At 36.8% G+C, this 22,090-nt stretch overlaps 1 protein-coding gene across 50 annotated transcripts in view; it reads right to left on the minus strand.

The window, feature by feature from the left end:
- Positions 1 to 22,090, minus strand: part of SNAP91 (synaptosome associated protein 91) — a 141,687-nt gene that overhangs the window by 67,040 nt on the left and 52,557 nt on the right. For all 50 annotated transcript variants that reach the window (XR_011522558.1, XR_011522557.1, XR_011522556.1 and 47 more), the window contains exons 6-10: positions 20,552 to 20,645; positions 18,809 to 18,920; positions 10,828 to 10,934; positions 6,598 to 6,639; positions 1,150 to 1,220 (exon numbers count right to left, since the gene is read on the minus strand). Coding sequence is in view for 42 of the 50 variants with exons in the window: in XM_070559138.1 (XP_070415239.1) it covers positions 1,150 to 1,220; positions 6,598 to 6,639; positions 10,828 to 10,934; positions 18,809 to 18,920; positions 20,552 to 20,645 (426 nt within the window). In the remaining 8 variants the exon portion in view is untranslated. The remainder of the gene's footprint in view (positions 1 to 1,149; positions 1,221 to 6,597; positions 6,640 to 10,827; positions 10,935 to 18,808; positions 18,921 to 20,551; positions 20,646 to 22,090) is intronic.

Here is a 22,090-nt window from a genome sequence, read left to right on the forward strand (position 1 = left end):
GGAACATCAAGACATGGTCTAGATTCTGGGAGAATGTCCAGAGAGAAGAAAGCAGACAGGAGTTGCATTTTGATAGCTGTATCGTAGGTAAAATCCATCATCAGCTAGAGCCCTGCAACGATCAGTTCATAGGTTGTCTCTGCTAACTTTCTGCTGTCAATCTAAATAAATGGAATAAACATAAAGCTGGGATCATCAACAAAGATAGATTTCAAGTTGACTCTGCAGAGAAAGCAACATTAAGTGTTTAGGTGGAGATAATGAAGCATAAAATTGTCCCTGACCTTTAGAATCAGAAAATCTACTTAAACCACATATGCGACTAAAAAAAAGCCACAACACAGGGCAGTGATGGAGTAAGGAAGGCTTCCTGAGATGGCCCTCCCAGGATGTGTAAGGTTTACAGAGACGAGGAGGGTAGCACCTACGACCAACAGAATTACAGACTGAGCAAGGAACCAAGACGGGAAAGCTCTTGTGAATAGACAAGTTTGACACCTGCTGGAGAGGAGAAAAGAAATGGAACCTGGACATCTTTTACATGCGATGAGGAAAAACAGTCAAAAATGTAAGTGCCCCCAAATAAAGGTATGAAAATCCAGGAAAACTGCATTTACTGCCGCTTGATTGCTATTCTCTGTATAAAAAGATCCCTGAGTAAAATGGCAGCAGCATGCCATGCTGAATAGTTCAAGTGGGGAGAGTCTGGAGTCTAGAAAACTATACTTGAGGGCTTTACTTTTTTCACAGTGTGGTTGGTAACATAACAGAATGTTCAAGGCTGCTGATGAAATTGTGCTCGTTTTTACTCATGCCCAATGAAAACAGCCTTAATTTTTAAACATGAGTAACTCTTCTTCTGTGTATTATGAATCCTTTCCAAGGGCAAATATATAAATCAGCAAGTTCAGTCAACAGAGGTACAACCTACTAATTTGCTGTATTTGCCTGCAGACAGATTGCCTGTATGTGGGGTCACACTGTCGTAAATTAATGGGAAGGATGGGGCTTTTGAGGGAACCCAGAAGAATTACAATAAAGCATATCCTAAAATTATAATAGTATAAGTTGTACCGTGATAAATCTCACTTGTATAAAGAAGGATTCTAGCATTTTTCATCTTATTTAAAATATATAACTAATGCGTACTTGTTTCCGGGTTTCTTTCCTTCTAATGTATTTAGATGCTGTTCAAGGGTCTCCATAAGACTGCTGGGAGCCTACAATAAGAAAGTAAAAATGAATGTCTGCATCGCTTTCTTTCAAAGTAACTACACTGGAACATTGCTGTAAGTTTGCATGGTGGAGGTCTGTGGGTGGACCCCAACACATAAGTGAGATAATTTCATTCCAGGTTATTTTGGTATTTGGTTATTGAAATTTCATAAACTCTCAGGCAGGCCCATCTTACATATACTTAACTCCATTGCATAACAAACAGCATTACAGCATGGTTTCAGTGTAGAACTCACATTGGATAGACTTCTAAGATATTACTTATATGCAGTAAACTCAATTACATCAAGTTCACCATATGTTTCCATGTGACCACAGTGAAAAAGAATAAGTATTTCTATACAAGCCAGAAATATAAGTGCCCAAATACAAACTTACAAAAGTTTGAAAATACAGTAAAATCTCACTTATCCACATTTGACTGAAATATTAGGGAAAACTGCTACTATATTAAAAAAAAAAGGGAGGGTAAGTGATAGTTGTAGGGAAAGAATACAACTTTAATAGTCAACAAAAATTAAGATTTTCTTATTATTGAGCTGTTTAATTTATATATATAATAAAGTAACTTTAGCAAATATAATAATGTTATAATAGACTACTATGTATTGGCAGATTTAATATATTTCAACTCTTTTATTAAAAAGTATCTAAATGTTTGTATAACAACATTTTAGGCAATACAAAGTGATGGCATTTTACTGTATATTAGAAAGAGAAATAATAGGTTCATACATATATTCCACCCCATCTATTCCTCAACCATATTTAATTTCATCTTTCTCAAATAATTTTAACCTAAACTAGATCTTAACAGCAGCATAGGCATTCAAAGAATAGCATTTCATGAACGAAATATACTACGCTTATAAATACATTTAATTCATACAACTGTATATTTTACACTGCACCTATAATGACAAATTAAAATTCTTATTAAGAACTTTTAATGTTAGAAGCTCAGGATATTTAATATTCATTTTCATTTCACTAATAGACTCATAAACTGTCAAAAATTATGTGATTATTATATATGTAATTATGTAGTTATCATAAATGTAAATTACTAAGTGAACCAAACATCTAAATTTATAAATATAAATTACTAAGTGAACAAAAATATTAACTTGATCAAAGTAGTGAACATAGGGTACAAAGGGACAGCCCTATGAGCATTATCTAGTAAGTTATAGACTATAGAGTAGAAAAAAATAATTTAGAAAGTTATAAAAATTAAAATTTTAAAATATAACTCAGGTGAAATTGGACTCATTCAAAAAATTCCAGTGAACTACCACTAGGAGTATGCCTCTAGATTTTAAAAAATGAATTTGTAAGAGATAAAGGAAATTGTGTTCTATAGAACAAATAGTAAATTATAAAGATGTTCTCATTTAATAAATAGAATGTACACTGTAACCCTAAAGGGAAGAAAATAGGAATGGCTTCACAATTTTTAGGTGAATTCACACCTAATAACTTCAAAATTGTCATAATAATAATAATTATTATAATAATACTAATAGTGATGGAACCTAGGCAGCCTGGCCATATAACTTTAAACTTTTCCTATTTCCAATTTTTTCACTGGGATCACAGTAAGGAAAAAACATATCCAGCCATAGAACCTCTCTCCACTTAAGAGATGTGGGTCCTCTAAATGTTAACTGCGATGTAAAGGAAATGCGATTCTGTGCTAAACCTGTTTTTAAAAAGACAAATGCTACTTACAGTCACAAAATAGGGAAAAATATGGAATAACAAAAAAAGAGGTAGTATTTTCTCCTATAAAGTTTCTTAGTTATCTAAAACGCACACGCGCGCGCGCGCACACACACACACACACACACAATAAACCCCAAGACCAGGAGGATAGTTTACAATTTCATCCTTTTTGCAAAGTTTCTTAATAATTTAAGGAAGAAAATTTAAAGTAAACTACTTTGATAGTAATGTTCAGGAATGCAGGAATGTCGGCCACCTTCTCAACTGTGTCTATGGCATGAGCACATCCTGGCATGTAGTAGACAATAAACGAAAACTGTCTCAAATTTCCAAATACCAAAACTTCGAGAATGCCTCTGCTGTTGTAAAAGGAACTTAAGATAACAGAGGATAGCTAGCAGTATCTTTAGTTAATTATTTTTTAAAAATGCCAAGGACAAAAGACCAATCATATGGAAACATCAACCCAAAGAACAAGAGTCAGCCTGTGAAAGCTAACAGACAACAGCAATGCATCATGGTTACCGATTCATCAGTGGTACAGTCTTTAAAAGGAGACTTTTCTTTACTAGTAGTTTTCAGATCAACCAGAATTCCTGGGATCAAAACCTAAGATGTTTTTCATAAATGGAGATATTTTAAATTTGGAATACACACACACCAAACAGGAAATAGTATTTTGAAAATCCCTTCCTTGGAACAAATTCATAGCTGATTGTGAGTCCAGGACCAAATAGGAGGCATCCATCTACAACATAGATGCTGTAGATTCCAAAGCATCATTAAAACCAAATTGAAAAAAAAAAAAACAACCAAAAGATAATTTGAATTTTTGATCATTAGATCTAAGAAACCATTTGAAAGGTTGAGGGGGAGTATTTCAGTTCTGATATCATATTCACTTCAATATAGCACTTCCGAAAATTTGTGACTATTTTTAAGAATTTCATTGATATTCATAAATCATCTAAATGCAGTTATGATGATATTATATGCACAATGTAAACAGGGCTACAAATGACCACATTGGTATTTATTGTGCATTTTCTAACTTAAAAGATATCATTAAATTCCCCTTTTCCATCTTCCCACAAGAGGAATTCTAATCCTTTTTCAGTTTCAATGCCTACTGCTACTCCCAGGCAAGATAGGCCTTCTGGTCTCCAACTCCTCTTTAACCATCTTCCATGTTGGGTGTTTTGTTCATTGCTATGGCTAGATTCAGTGGCCATCGTGGCCAGAGAGAAGCCTGGCAGAGAGTAGAACCTAATCTCAAAGGTGTTAAACTGAGTCCACACAACTTAGTATTTTTGACCCATCTCCAGATTAATCCCAGTCTAACACTGTCTAAAGAAACAAACCTTAGAGCAGCTTACATTCCAGCTGGGACCTGATCAAACCGTAATAGTGGGTCTAATCCCCAAATAGAAGCCTCCATTAGAGCTGGAAGGGGCTCTAGATAAGAATTAGGGAGTGCGTTTAGCTCTGCTGCTCATGATCCCAGCAGAAATCACCATTTGGTTACTCATTAAGAAATTTCAGAAGCATACAATACTCTCATATTGACATTTAAATACACACTGGAGAAATCAGCTAGAGGATTTTTTATTACTTATTTTAAAATAAATGTTAATATTGAAGTTTATGTGGCTCTTAAAGTCATAACAAAAGCAGAGGAAAGAGTGATAACAGATTTTAATGAATCTCTACCACAGAATAGCTTTCTGCTAAACTCAGGGCAAGGTTTTATCTTCTTCAAGGATGAGGTCTCTGTTCCCCAAGTTATGATAACATACAACATACATCATTAAGCAAAATATTATGTCTCTGGACCACTGAGAGAAGGAGATTATATCAATTATAATGAATGTTCTAGTATCATTAAAAATTAAACCCAAGTATGTGACTCCTTCTTTCAGTGATATACTACGATTTTCTAATTTTAAAAACAAAAAGGTATTTAAGTATTCTTTTAAATCGTCCTGTGTTTCCCTTCAGACTCTGTGCAAACTAAGTGATGCGAACGAGGACCTACTTTCTTCTTAACTGAGAGCCTCTCTAACAGTATACTATGTTTTTCTTTTCCTCTACAGTGAGAGATATCTATGGAGGTGAAAGAAAGATGATTTACCATTTCGAAAAGCTAATCATTGAGCTAAATATTTTAATATCCACCTTTTTTTAAGTTAACATGTATTCTTTATCTGGTTGCAATGTAAATGTTTATTATAATTAAATAATTTAAAATGAAAGCATTCTGATTTTCTTTGCTTTTTATTACAGGATTACAAAATTCATAAATCTACATCTAAGAGATTTTTAATAGTACTTTTTGCACACAATTTCTAGCCATATCCAAAATGATACCAATATCTTATTCAGGTCTGTGCCTGATCAAAGAACACTGTCTTCTCAAGGTAGCAAAAATATTTCATATTAATGTTATGTCTACTAGAAGGAGCTATTTTTCAACTTTTAAACTAAAACATACAATGCCATCATGTTCTGACTTGTTTTGTGAATTTTATTTATGAAGAATTCTTGGTATTTAATTGCTATTTTAATAATATAAATACAGAGACCATTACTTTGGGTTTCTCTAATTTTTAATAAAAATTTAAGGTTAACATTATTTTAAATATGGAAATATTTCAAGGGATTATAAGGATAGTAAATTATTCAACATATTTTGATACTATTAAAAAGTGGGTAATCTTTCATTATGACAGTTTTCTTCAGACTTTTTCTTATTTACAAATAGACAACGACTTTTTTTATTTACAAAGACAGAAAACTCATATATTCATTACTGGTATATAAGATACCAGCTCTCTATTCTCTCCCATCATCTGACTATCTCTAGCTAAAGGACACATTTGGGACAGAAATTTACCATAACAGAGTGATGAGTTAGTTGATTAACTAAAAACAGTTCCTGCCAATTAGGAGAAAGGGCATAGAGTACTTCTGCGCGTGTGAATGATCTCGAGTCTGTATTTCCGGAGCTCTACAATGTACCCTCTTAATGGATAAAAGGATTGATAAGGAAGCGCTACCATTGTTTTTACTTATTAGATGGTCCCCAGAAAAATCACTCATTTACCACTACTACTTTTTTAAAAAGGTTCTTTTATATATAGAAATTCCTCTACTTCATAGAGAAGACTTGTATCAGTGTAGTAGAACTATGATTTCAGAGTTCTCCCTATTCAGGCCCCTCCTTCATAACAGGGACATGCTGAAAACTAGGAGAACAAGCAGGAAGAACAGCCCAAACATTCTGCTTATATGCCTATGAACAGTCACTTTTCATAGATAAAGCACTTTTTTAACATTATTCAAGGCTTCCTTTTGATTCAAGTTCAAGAATTAAAAGATGAGCCCAATAAGTAAATTCAGTTGCCTTTAAGAAAAAAACCATGCTATAAGGGCTGGAAAATCTTTATATTACCTCCAGAAATATATTCAATAGCTATAAAAAATAAGTAAGCTAGAATAATTTCTAAGAAGGTTGGTTAGCCTAAATTAAAAATACATTAAATGCTTACAAAGAATGCCCTAGGTAAAATCATTTATGGCAAACTATGGAATAATAATTTCATGCATACTAAATCTTCCACTCAGAGAATCACCTACCTGTGTGAGGTCAGGAATGTCACCTTTATCAATGCCAACTTGCTGTGGATTAAAAAAAATAAGAAGTTACTTAATGGAAACTTTTAAAAGTTAATTCCTTTGCATTTAATAGAAAATCACCTACAGAATTAGTTAAAACTACAGCTCAATCTCAGTGTAAGAGAATTGTTATTATATATATCAATCTCACTTTGCTCATTGCGTAGTTTTCCACTCAATATAATAGAGAAATGACTTCATTAATATAGTTAGATATAACAAATGTACAGAATTTTGTTAGAACCCCAAAAAGGAACTTAAGAAAATGAGGTGTAAAATTTAAAGGTCTCTTCTATGTCACTGGCAGCTAAAAATCTTAAAAAATGCTTAAACTAAATTTAAACTGTTAATTACACCCAGTAAGTCCTCTGGACATGGAGTGCTCATTCAGTTTTACTAACTTGTTCAGGGTGTAGTTTCCACCCCTCCTCCACAGAGAGGAACATTTTGTTAGTTCCTTATGTATCTTCACAGACTGACTTTATGTATATCCAAAGAACTATGAAATATTTAAGTACACATTTATTTCCCCCATTCTTACATAATAATAGCATATTATCTACACTAGACTTGCATTTTTCATGTAAGAGTATATTTTAGAGCTATATCCATATTAATACACAGAGATTCCTCCTTTTATTAACAGCTGCATAGAACTTTCTTGTCCTATAATTTATTTCATGTCACCCATCAGTGAAGTTGCTTCCAATCTCTTGCCATTGTAAGCAATGCTGCACACACCATTTTGCACCTGTGGACACATCTGTAGGATACATTTGTAGAAGTGGAATTGCTAGGTAAAAGCACTTATGAATTTTTATTTTGGTAGCTTGGGAAGGAAGGGAAGTGAGGGAAGGGAGGCAGAAGGAGAGAAAAAGAGAGTGCACGCAAGCACAAATATGGGAATATGTTAATAAAGGTGAGTCAATGAAGATCGTAAATAGGTGTTCACTATACTACTCTACTAACTCTTGTAAGTTTGAAAATTATTCAGAGTGAAACACTGGAGAGAATATAAATCATAACTTCAATTCTCTCATTTTATATAACTGATGAAACTGAAGCTCAAAGAAACAAAGCGGGTCAAACCAAGGTCTCTCTGAGAGAGGACGTGCTTTGATTATGCTGGTGGAAGAGTCGAAGCAAATACATGAAGTGTAAGTGTTGGGTTCCTACAAAGACAGTAAAGAAGATGGGGTTTGGAGGAGCCACTTGCATATCAAATGCTGAGCTAACTTCTTCCCTTTGCTTTGTCTAGAACAGGGTTTCTCAGCCTTTGCACTGTTGACATTTTAGGATAATTCTTTGTTGCGGCTGTCTTCTGCACTGCAGGATGTTAACATCATCTTTGTTCTCTACCCACTGGCTGTTAGTAGCCCTCCCCTTCCTCCAGTTGTGACAAACAAAAATGTCTCCAGATCCCCTGCAGAAGAGGCGGGGAGCAAAATCCCCTGCTGTGGAGAACCACTGGATTAGAGCACTGGCCCTCACCCCTCTAGGCCACCTTATGCTGGAGATGCCTCCCAGAAGTACAGATGTTACCCCTTAATGACTGAGCTCTGGTTTTAGGAAATCCACTGATGCTTCCCTAATTCACTCATATTATTACAAATTATGGAAATTATAATGCTAAGGCAATCTCATTCCATTTATTTCTATATTTTAATACCTCTTTAGATGACCCATTAAAAACATTAGTATGAATGAAGTCAGTATTTTTGAAATTAAAGTATTATGGATCCCTAATATTGGAATCACTTTGGTAAAAGGTGACATGTTTCTCTTAAATGGCTAATTCTGTTAAAGACACAGATTGGGAATTCTTCCTTGGCATTACTATTTTTACTGCCCTCAACTTCTGAACCACGATGTAACTGGAGGATCAAGCTAAAGTGTAACTGTATTACAGAAATCTCATCACTTTCGGTCTGCAAATATTCTGGGAGATATAACTCCTATGACTTGGTATTTACCTTGGGATAGCAAACTAAGAATAACTTGGTTCTATAAAAGGAAAAGTGTGTTTAGCAGGAATGCCTATTATCTGTAACACAACCATTTTACAAAGTTTCAGTTGTCTGCTTTAGAAGACTTCTGTATAAGAATCAAAACATGGGAAGTTTTCTGCACTTTAAGGAATTCCTCTGGGAAATTTGAGTATTTCCATAGAAATTGTTCAACTACTCCACATTTCTTTTAATACAAAGGACAATGTATTGCTAACATTTGCCACAGTCAATATACATATATAAAATATATATATATATGTATATATATATATATATGATATATATATTAGTTTTGGAATGACATCCTGGAAGTCTTCTACACAATCTTGAGATAAATGGACTAACTACAGGGTAGCTATTGGGTATGAGTCCATACATATGTACACCACATAAGTACTGTTTGATAGAGACAGAAGCTTTGCTGAAAAATTTCTACATTAACCAATCATAACCAAACTACTCAAAACTGGTATTCAAACAATTAGTGTTTAAATTATGAACAATGTAATTTAAGTGTGAAAGAAAACACAAATGGTTATGTTTTTATCTCATAGTGGTTTAATGTTTATTCTAGTAAAAAATAATTTTCTAAGTTACTATTCATTCTATAAAAAAGTCTTAAACATAATGTTAAGGTAAAGTATTTATTATTCAGTTATTTAAATACAGACTCTCAAAATGACATCACATTTCTGTGTGCCTCCTCAACGGCCTGAATTGGGTCTGTGTTAACAGGATGTTATCAACAGACACGAAGTAAAATTTTACATGTAAAAATAGAAGAGATTGATAAGTACCCCTCTTTCTCCTGGAGACCCTGAGCTCAGCCTTTTTCTGCTGATTAGAGAAATGCATACTTCAGACTGTCACATGTCCACCTCCTTACCTATCTGATATATACAATACAAATGGGAAGACTGGGAAGCATGTGCAACAGAAACTAATGGAAGAACAAAATAATCTTCTGCTCTGGGTGCTTAGGAATAACTGATATTTCACCGAAGAAAATTAGGCAAATTTTGCTAGACTATATTGAGAATTATGGTTAAACCATGGGAAAATCCTCTCAAATACAAAAAAATAATTCTTGTGTAACAACAAAAGTAAAAGTTCAAGCATTTTTATCTTTCTTTAAAGACGACCACCATCAGTAAGTCCAGGAGGAAATATACATGAACGAGCTGCAATGTATATATAATTTACCTAAGCTAATCTTCACCTTTTGTTTCCCATGTTATATAAAAAAAAGGTTTTTATTCTGATGACAAGCCGTATGGATCAAAGCTGAAGAGACAGCATCCTGCAATATTATTTTGGTCTTAGAATTTGAAGGTGACAATTATTAATGAGATTTGAAAGATAACGCATGGACTAGAGTGCTTTTGAAATTGTGTGTATAAAATGCTTGTTCTGCGCTACATTCTCAAAATGGCAGAAAAATTGCAAAATCTTGGCACGAATGTCCCACAGCCATAGAACTACTTCCTTTGGCTGCTGAGTTTCGGAACCCGTCTCATACAGCACTCCAGCCAGTCCTAGCAATCAGTTAGCTGACATTTGTCATCTTGCCAAAGAACTACAATAAAAAGGTTGTCATAATTTCCAGTATCAGTCTGAATTAATAATTGGATTTTGTAAGAGAAAACACCAATTTACAGATAACCTCAGGAACACCAACTGTAGGATTACAGTTACTTTAAGTATAAAGAAATATCCTTAAGAAACAATCTATAAGCTTCATAAAATTAATTATACTGTTTAATTTTTCCATTGTATTTAAATCATTGACAAACTAAGAAAAGTCAGATTTTATGATTTCATTTACACACTAAGAATAATGGATGGATTTTTCTAAAGGCTTTTTTCTTGGGTCCCATAAAGCACTTTCTTACAATCAAAGGTAGCCATTAGGTGGAATGGAGGAACAGATCACCTTGGGAAGGTGTGAATGAACTCGTTATCCATGAAACTTTAGTTTGAACACAGAAGGACACTGACTGGGATGAGCGAGTGCACAGTACAGCCCTGAGAAAAGCTGGATGAGATGACTTCTGCGGTCACTTCCAACCCTAACACACTGTGACTGTGGCAGAATGTCTTGCCAGTTATAGATTCTATCATTTACTCCAGATACACGAGTTATTTTTAAATTATATTCCCAACAAAGCTTAGTATTACTTACCTCTGCGACTTTGAGGAATTCGGACACTCGCGTCATTCTAGTTAGAAAGCGTTTATAAATTTCTAAAGCATCTTTACATTGTCCTTTCTTCATTTCAAAAAACTTTTCTAGAAGAGATAGATAAGCATTTTGAAAAGAGTATTATATTCAACTTTCTTCTAAGCTTACGTTAATATTATTAAAAGAATTAAATGTTAGACTCACAACACTTGGCACTAAAACCTAAATGAGGTATTAAAGCCCCAAAACAAGGGGGGCCTGAGTAGTTTAACAAAGGTGTTACGTCCCAAGGCATCTCACGTGAAACAATTTAAATAATGGATAGACAACTAAAGCAGAAGAATACATGAACTGTCACAACAGGTTAAACTCGTGACCCACATATCCCAGTGTTCTGTTTTGGAAAATAGCATTCAATTCTTGCTGATGACAATCTCGAAAGTTATGACCGCACTCTACAGCGTCCTTATTTTCTTACTAGTTCACGATGAAGCAGTAATCCATATATTATAAAAGCAATATCCTATAAACTTTCCTGAATTAAAGAATTCTTTAAATTGTCTACACCTCATATAAATTGATACTTGCTTTTATTGGTCATAAATTATTTCTTTCAGATATCATAATGAGTCTCTTAGCTGTAAAAAATAGTGGAGTTTTGTGAAAAACATTTGGTTTGCCAAACTCTTTATGACTTTCTAGTCTCTAAACGAACCCCCTTTCTCAGCCTGTAGCTTTCTAGACAGAAAACAGAGGACCCCTTTGCTGCTGTATTCTGCACTCCCAAGACTAGAATTCACAGTCATTAAGGTACTAAGGCGGCCTAGTGCTTAATATTCAGAGCTCTCACTGCTGCTACCTGGTTTTGTTTCCTGGTCAGGGAACCACATCACTCATCTGTCCATTGTCATACTGTGGTGGCTGCACGTTGCTGCAATGCTGAAAGCTCTGCCACCACCCTTTTACCGTCACCCATGGTGGACAGGTTTCAGCAGAGCTGACAGACTAGGCCACTCACTTCTGAAAAAACTGGCCATGAAAACCCTACAAACAGCAGTGGAGCATTGTCTGATAGAGCACCGGAAGGTGAGAGGATGGTGCAAAAAGACCGGGCAGGGTTCTGCTCTGCTGTCCACAGGGTCACAAGGAGTTGGGACTGACCTGATGGCACTAACAACAACAAAGGTACTATAGCTCTGTTATGACTGCAGTATGAGAATGTATTTTCTCCACATACAGTTTGAAGAAAACCAGCACTTCATCAGTGTTTCTGCCAGCGAGTCATTCATCAATTCATTCAGGCAATAATTATTGACATTGCAGATGGAGACACAGTGGGTTAACGTCTGTGACAGCTCCCAGGCAACTCTGGATCATAACTGCCGGCCAGTGTCTTCGTTACTTTATATTTGCACATGGTTAAATACATGCTATTTTTATATTTTCTCACACTTGAAAGTTCTTGATTTCATTCAGCATGTAATTTGACTACCTCAAAAGTTTTTTTTTTTTTTTTAAAGAGAGGAAGAATTTTTTTTTTTATTTTTTTTTTAAAGATTTTATTTTTTCCTTTTTCTCCCCAAAGCCCCCCGGTACATAGTTGTGTATTCTTCGTTGTTCTTCGTTGTGGGTTCTTCTAGTTGTGGCATGTGGGACGCTGCCTCAGCGTGGTCTGATGAGCAGTGCCATGTCCGCGCCCAGGATTCGAACTAACGAAACACTGGGCCGCCTGCAGCAGAGCGCGCGAGCTTAACCACTCGGCCACGGGGCCAGCCCCTACCTCAAAAGTATTTTTAATTTTCTCAAGAAAGGTTTAATAATATATAATTACACAAAGAATTAATTATCGAGGGTAGCTACTCATTACCTCTGTTGACAGACTTTTGGTAATTTTACTTTTAACATGGACCTGCCCTGTAGGATATTCAAGGGAAGCAAAAAGATCAAGAAAACAAACACATACTGTTTCCTCCTTGTTAAGATTTGAAAGGAAAATGAGTCCAAAAAAATGGCCAAATCTAAAGATACTTTCTTTATTCACTCTATCTTATTTTATAATGCTGTAGATAGAATCACGGTGCCATAAGGAAACAAATCTTTTTTAGTGTAAACTTTTGAAAATAAGGACTTATTCTGCTAAAACATACTTTCCTTTCTTTCCTGTTCAACAATCTTCACATAAACAATTTCTTCCAAATGTCTAAGTTACTTTACTATAATCTAAGTTTATTTCTTTGCATCAGATATTCAGCAATAAGAGAAAAAGAGAAATCAAACTGAAGAATCTCAATTTCCTTTTAGAACCAGTGCATCAAAATTTTAATTTTTCTCTGTTTCCTCTGGATGCTTTTAAAATTGTTTGTATCTTTCATGGTAATTTAGGATTCAGCAACAAAAAAGATTCAATCATTATAGCCTTAACTTATAATTTCATAACTGTTTCTAGAACCATGGTAATGCCACAGAAAGGCAACATGCATGAATACATGCAAAGCTGTGAATTTCCCTTGTTCCCTTAGAGACCAGGGAAGGCCCCAGAGAAATGAATACTTTCAACAGAGGGGATGAGCCACCCAGAAATGAGCCTCTTTCTTTCATGCCAAAGATAACATATGTTAATTTTCAACTTTTGAAATGAAAAAATTTTATATTTCTAACAAGACTCTTTATAAAGAGCTGATAAATTCCCTTGTCATATTAGTTTTAACATTCACAGAGTAGTCATCCCAGGAAAAGAACCAGATGAAAAGCTCAGCCCCGTGAAACAAACCGAGACTTCGCAGGTGGACTGTCAGTAACGACCATGAGTCAGCAAGGGAAGCATCTTCTTACTCGCACGTCACAATTTCATGACGGTGATGACAGATTTGCAGCACCATGTGCATTCCAACAATGGACACAGAGAACCGGTCATGAAGTCCTTGATTAGAACTAACCCATAACATGTTTATACAGTTAATTCCTAGCACTATTTAGTAAACAAGAGATATACCTGTCTCAAAATACTTAGGATACTAAGTGAAGCTATCTTCTACAGTGTTACTTTTACAGGAACCATTTGACGACAACAATGAATGAAGGCCACTCAGCACGAGAATGTTGTAAGGCAACAATGTACACCTCTACCACTTTAGAAAAGCCAAAACTTTAATATGAAAAGGTATAACTCTCCTCCTTTTCTGGGGCTAGTCTTAGCCAATAGACTATCTTTTTCAAATTAAGTGAAACAAAAATATTTATTGAGTATTTATTTTAACATAAAGAGAAAATGTATTACTACAGTCTACCTGTGAACTCAACATAAACAGTAAAGGAGAGCAGCATTTAAGTAGCTGCTCAAGACAACAACAAAGGAGAATCCATTGGATTAACCTGTTTAATTGCTAAATGAATTGTAAAGGCAATAAATCCAATGTTCTTGAAGCAGAAGTGGGAATGCAACAAGGGCACAGTGGTGAGAGAATACAAGAATGAATCAACAGAACTCCATTTCTGACTGGGTATGGATTTGAGTAAGATGAGCAACTCAAAGATAACTGAGGTTACAGGTTTAAAAGACTAATTATACATAAACAGAAACAAAGAGATTAGGAAGGGTAAATTCAGGAGTTCAGTGCTAGAGATTGCTGAGTTTTAGGTAAGAACACAATACCTAAATTTAAGTGTCTTCAAAGAAGAAGACATGTGAAACTGAAGCTCAGAAGAAAGGTAAGGACTGAAATAATAGATTTTGGACTCAGCATAATGGAGATAAGTTTTCCAATGACGAATGTACAGAAAAAGCAGAATAGTAGATGGCTAGAAAAGAACTTCAGCAAAAACTCACATTTTAAGGAAGAGTAAGATCAGCCAGCAAGAGAGAATGGAAAAATCTATCTTATTGGGCTTACCAACAAACTCTTACACTTGAAATAAAGGTAACACAATTTTGAACTGCATATCATGGGTAGAATCTTTCTCCACTAAAGGCAAAATCTCTAAGAGCACTGTATTCGATGTAGGTGACTGCCGCTCCCAACCTCCATTCCATGTTTTTCTAGACTTATGAGAAGCCAGGGTTCAGGATGAAAACTTAGTTCTGCAAATTAGACAGACCTGTAGGAGATTTGGAAGGTGAAACTGAGGCAGAAGCAGTCTTCTTGTCCCTTTTCAGCTGTTATTTATGACAAATGATGAGATTCTAAAAGTGTGAGATTATCTTTCAGCAGCATTCCCCTGTCCACCCTCCAGCTTCCTGGGTTTTAAGGAATAATGGATACAGTCACAGCCACTAGATCTGACTCCCTATTCTCTGAATTATAGCTTCAAGTGTCTAGGTTTCTAGGTTGCAAGGCAGCTGAAGTGCTGGCAGCAGCTTATTTTCGCATACTGTAAAGCAGTGGCCTCAGAAGGAGCAGCTTCCCTAGTGTGCAAGAACTTAGTATTTCAGGAGACTGAGCCTAGAACCAGTTCCTGCAGGCTCCCAATACTCACATAAGCACCTCACTCCTTGTGTTAAGTCCCTTTCTATTTAGACTATTTAGACTTAGTGGTTTCTGTTTCTTGAATAGACACAGTATTTGGTACCTGAAGCGGCTGTAGAAATCAGACCCTCAAAAATGTCAAAGATGGGAATCTGGGATCAGACACGTTGTAACCTGATCGGATTGGAAGGCAGTGATGACCACCTGTGAATGAAGGAAATTGGACCCTCCCAGTCTGTCCTGTATAGAAGCAAAATAATGACTTAAATTAGCACCTATGGTTTTCCGAAATGAGCACCTAGAATGAAGCTTATCAGACCAAGCAGCTGCTGGGATAGACCACCACGATGGGAATAAGGCAAACAGAGCTGCTCCTGATCCCACTGGAGAGCTTAAAAAGGAAAATGACAACACACGATTGTAAATTATTGGCTCAGGGCACCAGTCAGACTGTGGTACTCCAAGCTGCCCTAAAATAATCTTATCTCATGCAGACGAGGGCTGTCATCACTGAAAGTCAGAGTCTAATCTTGGGAGCTGCTGAATTATAATATACGTGGTTAAGTTAAATTCCCAGCCTCGCCATGGTCTCCTTTGTGAAAGTTAGGATGTTTATTGAGAAAGAAAACTGGAAAGGGCAGTTCTTGGGTAGATTCAAACCAAACTGAGCTATTTTTGCTAGAAGAACGTTTCCCTTCTCAGTCTGAAGAGGCTGGCCCTGCCTTGGTTGGAGATCCTGTAATCAACTCACCTTTCACGAGGGAATGAAAATTCTTCTCACGCCCTATCCCTCTACTACCTACCTTTCCCCCTGGCCAATTGCCTCAATACCTAGAAGGAGATTCAGAATCCAGAAATTCCAGCGTGCCCTAGGGAGACGAGGACAAAGTCTGACCCAGGAGGAAGAAACATACATGCTAAAAGAGGTGCAAGACTCTGCAAATTTATGTTGGCAGTAGGGTTGCCAGATGAAATACAAGACACTGAGTTAAATTTAAATTGTAAATAAATAATTTTTAGCATAAGTATATCCCAAATATTGTACGGGACTTATTAATATTAAAAAAAAATTCATGTTGATCTGAATACAAATTGAACTGGGCGTCTTGTATTTTTCCCCCTGAATCTAGCAACTCTCATTGATAAAAATCTAGAGAAGGGGAATAGAGTCTAAAGGTTCTGAGCAGGGCAGAAGGAATATTACATCAGATTTTGTGATGTAATTGATAATTGATCAATTTGGGCGAAGATGCTAAAAAGCATGGATTCAAAATCTTAACCTGAGCATATGGAAGCGGTTTTAAGCAGCGGTTCCTAAACTGCAGCCCAGCAGCAAGGGCACTGCTCAGGACCTTACTACGAATGCAGATTCTCAGACCCTCCCTCAGACTTTCGGAATTAAAATCTCTGGGTTAAGCTGAAGGTCTAGGATTCTGAATTTTAATTAGCTCTCCAGATATTCTTGAGGAAGGTCCTTGAAACACCCAAAAGCACTTTTTCCAAGTCTTCTGCAAAGGGTTCTTTACCAGAGTGACTATGCCCAGGGGAAAGAGACAAACCCAGACTCTTCAGGGACACTAACTTTAAGCTGATGCTACTCCCTGGGGACCCAAAATGCCACTATATGTTCCACTAATCTGAGTGGAAGCTTTATGGGAATTAGGCGATAAAAGAAAACTAGATTTGGTACAGGCATGAAACTATCTGTGGTTATTTCACCAGTTTCCTAAATACATAGTTGAGACAGAAATAACTCTGAAACTAGCAGAATCCCCACACTGGTTTCCTGATCTCTGCAAAGGGCCAGCGGTAGCAATTCCATCCTATCTCCAGTTAACTTGTGTATCTGGTTTGTGCAAAAGACGAATGGATCTGAGAGATTCACAGTAGGTCACTGCAAACTTAATCAGGGGATGACTCTTACTGGCAGAGATCCAGATGTGTCCTCCTTACCAGCATAAAATCAGCACAGCTCCTGACACCTGACAGCCACCTATAAAACTATTAAATTCTTTTTATCTCTAGCCCAATAAACAGAGCTCATCAGAAACAGTTTGCCTTCACCTGGCAAGGATGCCAGTACACCCTCACTGTTTTATTTCAAGGATATCAATCTCTCTGGCTGTCATAATCCCATGGGATATCTCTTTGATGAGATCAGGCTGACTGAACCCAGTAAGTAAGAATTTCAGGTATGCTCGGTGCCTTAATACGTCCTATGTATGCTAAAGGGTGGGAGACAGAATCTATGGAAGTTCAGGGACTTGCTAACTCAATGAAGTTTCTGAAGGCCCCAAGGTCACCCCCATGTGAAAGACAAATTGTTTCACCTTGCACCCCATAACTAAAATGCAGACAAAAGTTTGCTGAGCTTCTTTGGTTTTGTCAGTAACATACAATGACGTGTGTTTGTGTGCTGCTCTAAACAGACTATCGGGTATGGTGTCAGATACAAGTAGGGTCCAGATCAAGGAAAGGGTCTGCAACTGCTCCAAACTTGAGCCACATGGGCCCCTGTTCCTGCGGATCTAAAGGTATTCAGAGTGTCCGCAGCACATCCAAATGCTGCAGTGTGCCTCCGGCATATTCCAACTGGAAAATACAGTAGAAGCCTCTAGTGCTTTGGAGCACAGCCATGTCTTCTTCAGACAGTAACTAACTGCCTTTGGAAAAATTTCTCTTGGCTTGCTTCTAGAGACTGAGATTCTGACCATACAATACCAAGTGATCATAAGACCTCAAGTGTTACCTAAAAACCAAATCATAAAGTTGGACAAGTGCAAGAACACTCCATCAGCAAATGGAAGTGGCCTAAGAGATCAGCCTCCAGCAGATCCTGAATGCTCATGTAGGCTTTATGAGCAGAAGGCTCATATTCCCAGTGCACCTACTCTTCTGCACTCAAATTTCTCCCTCGACTCATGCCTATGGCCTCTGGGAAGTTCCCTATAACCAGCTGGCAGAGGAAAAGAAGAATTCAAGCTTGGTTTAGAGATGTTTGTTCAAGTTGGAACCAGTTGGAAGTGGTTTGTTGAATCACTGTATCTCCACAAAGGGGGGACCTTGACAGTGGAAAGAAATCGTTCACTGTAGCCAAACTTCAAGCAGTATATCCATCTGATTTTTCACTTTATGTCAAAGGAAAGATGGTCAGATATATGGAACTACACCAAAATATGAGCATCTCCAGGGATGGCATCAGAGGTGGTTGTCAGCACGGTGGAGCAGTTATTTATTGTTATGGGATTTATATCCAAGAGGCACAGCCTAGAACCTACTCCTTTAGTCATTCCAAAATTCTGTAAGCACCAAAATCCCCGTATGAAATGCCTTCCTGCTTAAAACATCTAAAGTGCTTTCCATTTCCTGTACTTAATCTTCACTGACATAAGAACACATATAGAAAGGTGACCTGAATGAATCCTCTATTTAGATTTTTATGTATGAAATCTGCAGTACCCAAATCTTTGCCTTCTGATAGTCTTTATTCAAAGACACCTTTCAGTAGTTCTACCTACCAAGTAAGTTAATAACTCCATCATTGTAGCAGGCAAAAAGTTTGATAAGATCTTTGAAAAGAAGCATAAATGCAGCATTTATGACACCATTTGTTAGCTCATTTGGATGCACCTAGAAAAAATGAAAATTTAATGTTAACTGCATATCATGAAATGACAATTTTTCTCAAAAGACATTAAAATGTCTCAAGTAATTACTAAGAAATTCATTCACATTCTACAAATGTTGTGTAACTCTTTTAGCAGCCCTACCAATATCAAAAAATGGAGTGCATATTTTTTTGCTTCAATTTAAGCAATGAAGTTAGTCCTATCAATTATAAGACACGTATACATTCTACTTGATCAATGATCCACAGATCAATCAAATCCAACTTTTGAACATCTGGTCTTTCGCTGCTTTTATGACGTTTATTACATTCTTCCACTTCCTTCATATAATGGTCTCTGTGGAAGGTCCAGCCTCCAGGGACCTGCAGTGACTCAGGGAGGAAGCACAGTGTGGGGACAGGTCCCTTAGCCACCTACCCCTAAAATCATTCTTGAGACTCACAGCATTCACCCATCTACAAAATGCTCTAATCACCAACACACAGAAGAAGAATGACTCTCCATTCCCCAATCCTTGTCCACACAACTCCTCAAGCTCTGTTCTTTTCCCCTTAGGACTTCTTTTCTCCTTTAATTAAGCTGGCACCATTATTATGGGTAAGGAAAACAAAGAAATAAAAAGAAAAAAATGTTGAGAGAAGCAATTACATAAATACCCAGTGAAGTCCTCCCTGTAAAATCTGTCACAAAACAGTAAGACGGTTTGCTGCTTTACTGAAATTTCACAGGACTTGGGTGTTGTGACTAGGACTCATTTTAGATTAAATCGTATAACCTTAACAGAGATTTTAAGTTACTAATATTTGAAAAAATCTTTGTTTTAGGCAACCACCAAAAAAGAGGAAAGCTAACAACGCCAGTTTAAGATCTTCCTACATGTCAGAATACTTTGTTTTTATGAATCAGATGTATGTATTTAATTAAACTTTTAATTTCGAAATAACTATAAATCCACATGCAGCTTGAAAAAATATAGAGAGAGCCCATGTACCATTTATCCAGTTTTTCCCAGTGGTAACATCTTTCAAAACTAACTAGGATATTGATATTGATACAATCCAATGATTGTATTCGCATTTCCCCTGTTTGACTTGTGTGTGTGTGTTTAGTTCTATATAATCTTATCACGTGTGTAGGTTAGTGTATCTACCACCACAGTCAAGATACAGGTACGATTTTAAGAGACAAGTCTTGTTGGTATTGCCAGGAAGAAGGACCACAACAAAACAAAAATAATTCTCTTTGGTGGAAGGTGTCATTTAAGCAGTTTATACAAAATGGTTTCTAACAGCAGGCTAAGTTATTTTGCTGCCTGAAGGCACACTTTGCAGCTACTTCATTCTGTCAAACCCAACAGGAGGCCACGATCCTGCTCTAAACATGGATTCCAAGAATGAACCACTTGTATTTTTCCACGACTTAAGTAAACACTTGGTAAACTGCTCGGACAACCTGGGCAACCCAAATCATCTCTACCACGCTAACAGCCTGAACCAAGTGTACATCATACTCCTCTATATGAGGGAGATCTAAATTGGCTTCCTGAGGAAATTCGAAGCTTTACCTGTAGCCCACCTTCAAATAAAAGACAACACTAACTCTGTCAGAAACATTTTCTGGTGAGATACATACATCAAATTCAAGCAGGGCGTCGATCTGTCCTTGCAGTATTGGCATACTCTTCAGGAGCTTTTCGGGAGCCATTGTCCTCATCACCCCATCGGCTCTACAATTAAACAAAAAAAAGATAAAACTTCCTCATATGTGGAAAATTCAAGACCACATACGTTGTCCTATGCTGTTTTCCCGCCTATTTCCTCGTTAATCTTGTGGATGATTGTGAGATATGAAGAGGTTGTCGCTGACTCCCCTCTCTACGCTCCTTATCCATCCTCAGTTTTTGGCCACACAGACAGTGCTTTTTATCTGCACGGCCTCAGGAAGAAAGTGATGTGGTCTGGATAAAAGAGGTCAGTTGATTTCTGAATGGATTTTTCTAAGTCTATAAAAGAGATAATAGTACTAAAAATTTAGGTTTCCTAAACCCCCGTTTATTTGTTTGTTTTTGAGAAAGAGAGAGAAAACATGTCTTGGAAGTCTACAAAACCTATACAGCTGGGAGTACCGTCTACTAAGCATCAAGTAAAGAAAAATGCATGCTGATATGCACAGTTTGACCAAAGGGAGATGAGTTCAACTAGCTGCAGAGGACGCGACTGGAGGTTAGTGCTGAAGCATGCATCAAAGGGGGCACTGAACCTGATACCCACCCAGGGGCCTCCTAGGGAGCCTCTGCCTCCAGTGATGGTCAGGAGCAGCCATACTGAAATAGCGGAGGAAAATACCCAGGTGATGTGAATGGGCTGATGATGGCAACTTTCAGGGTCTCTGCTACTTCGATGGTAGTGAATGCATCCTAAAGTGTCCTTATGTACCCATACAGGAGTGCTGAAATTGCTAAGAAAGCTGTGGATCTATTGTGGAGAGGCCACAATGCAGCTAGGAACATCAGCAATGGCTGCCCAGGACCAATGTAAGAAGTCAGAGGAAGCCATACGAACTAGAATCATCTCTAATGAGAATGGGATGAAGCAGAAACTTTAATTTTTCTTTCTTCTTTTTTTTGGTGAGGAAGATTGGCCCTAAGCTAGCACTTGTTGCCAATCTTAGTCTTTTTGCTTGAGGAAGATTGTCACTGAGCTAACATCTGTGCCAATCTTCCTCTATTTTGTATGTGGGACACTGCCACAGCATGGCTTCATGAGCCGTGTGTAGGTCTGTTCCCGGGATCCGAACTCAGGAAACCCGGGTCACCAAAGTGGAACGTGTGAACTTAACGACTACACCACAGGGCTGGCCTCTGGAAACCTTAATTTTATAAAATGTTCATTCACAAGAAACTAATTTATTTTGAACAGGTAAGTTTGTATTTTCTACCACTATGATAAAAAAGTAGTTCAAAGCTAAGTTTAGGTCAGCTATTAGAAAAATAGTTCTATCTTTTTGTGTGGATTCTTGAGACTAAAATGTCAAACCTTCTACAATACATTGCATTATTTCAAGTTGGGAACAGATACAAGATTTGCCTAAATTTATGGCTGAACACTTCTGATTAAACTCAAATATTTTTACAGGATAATAAATAGTTATTAAAAATTGAAATGCAAGTGT

This window comes from Equus przewalskii, chromosome 9, assembly GCF_037783145.1.
Source record: "Equus przewalskii isolate Varuska chromosome 9, EquPr2, whole genome shotgun sequence".
Taxonomy (NCBI): Eukaryota; Metazoa; Chordata; class Mammalia; order Perissodactyla; family Equidae; genus Equus; species Equus przewalskii.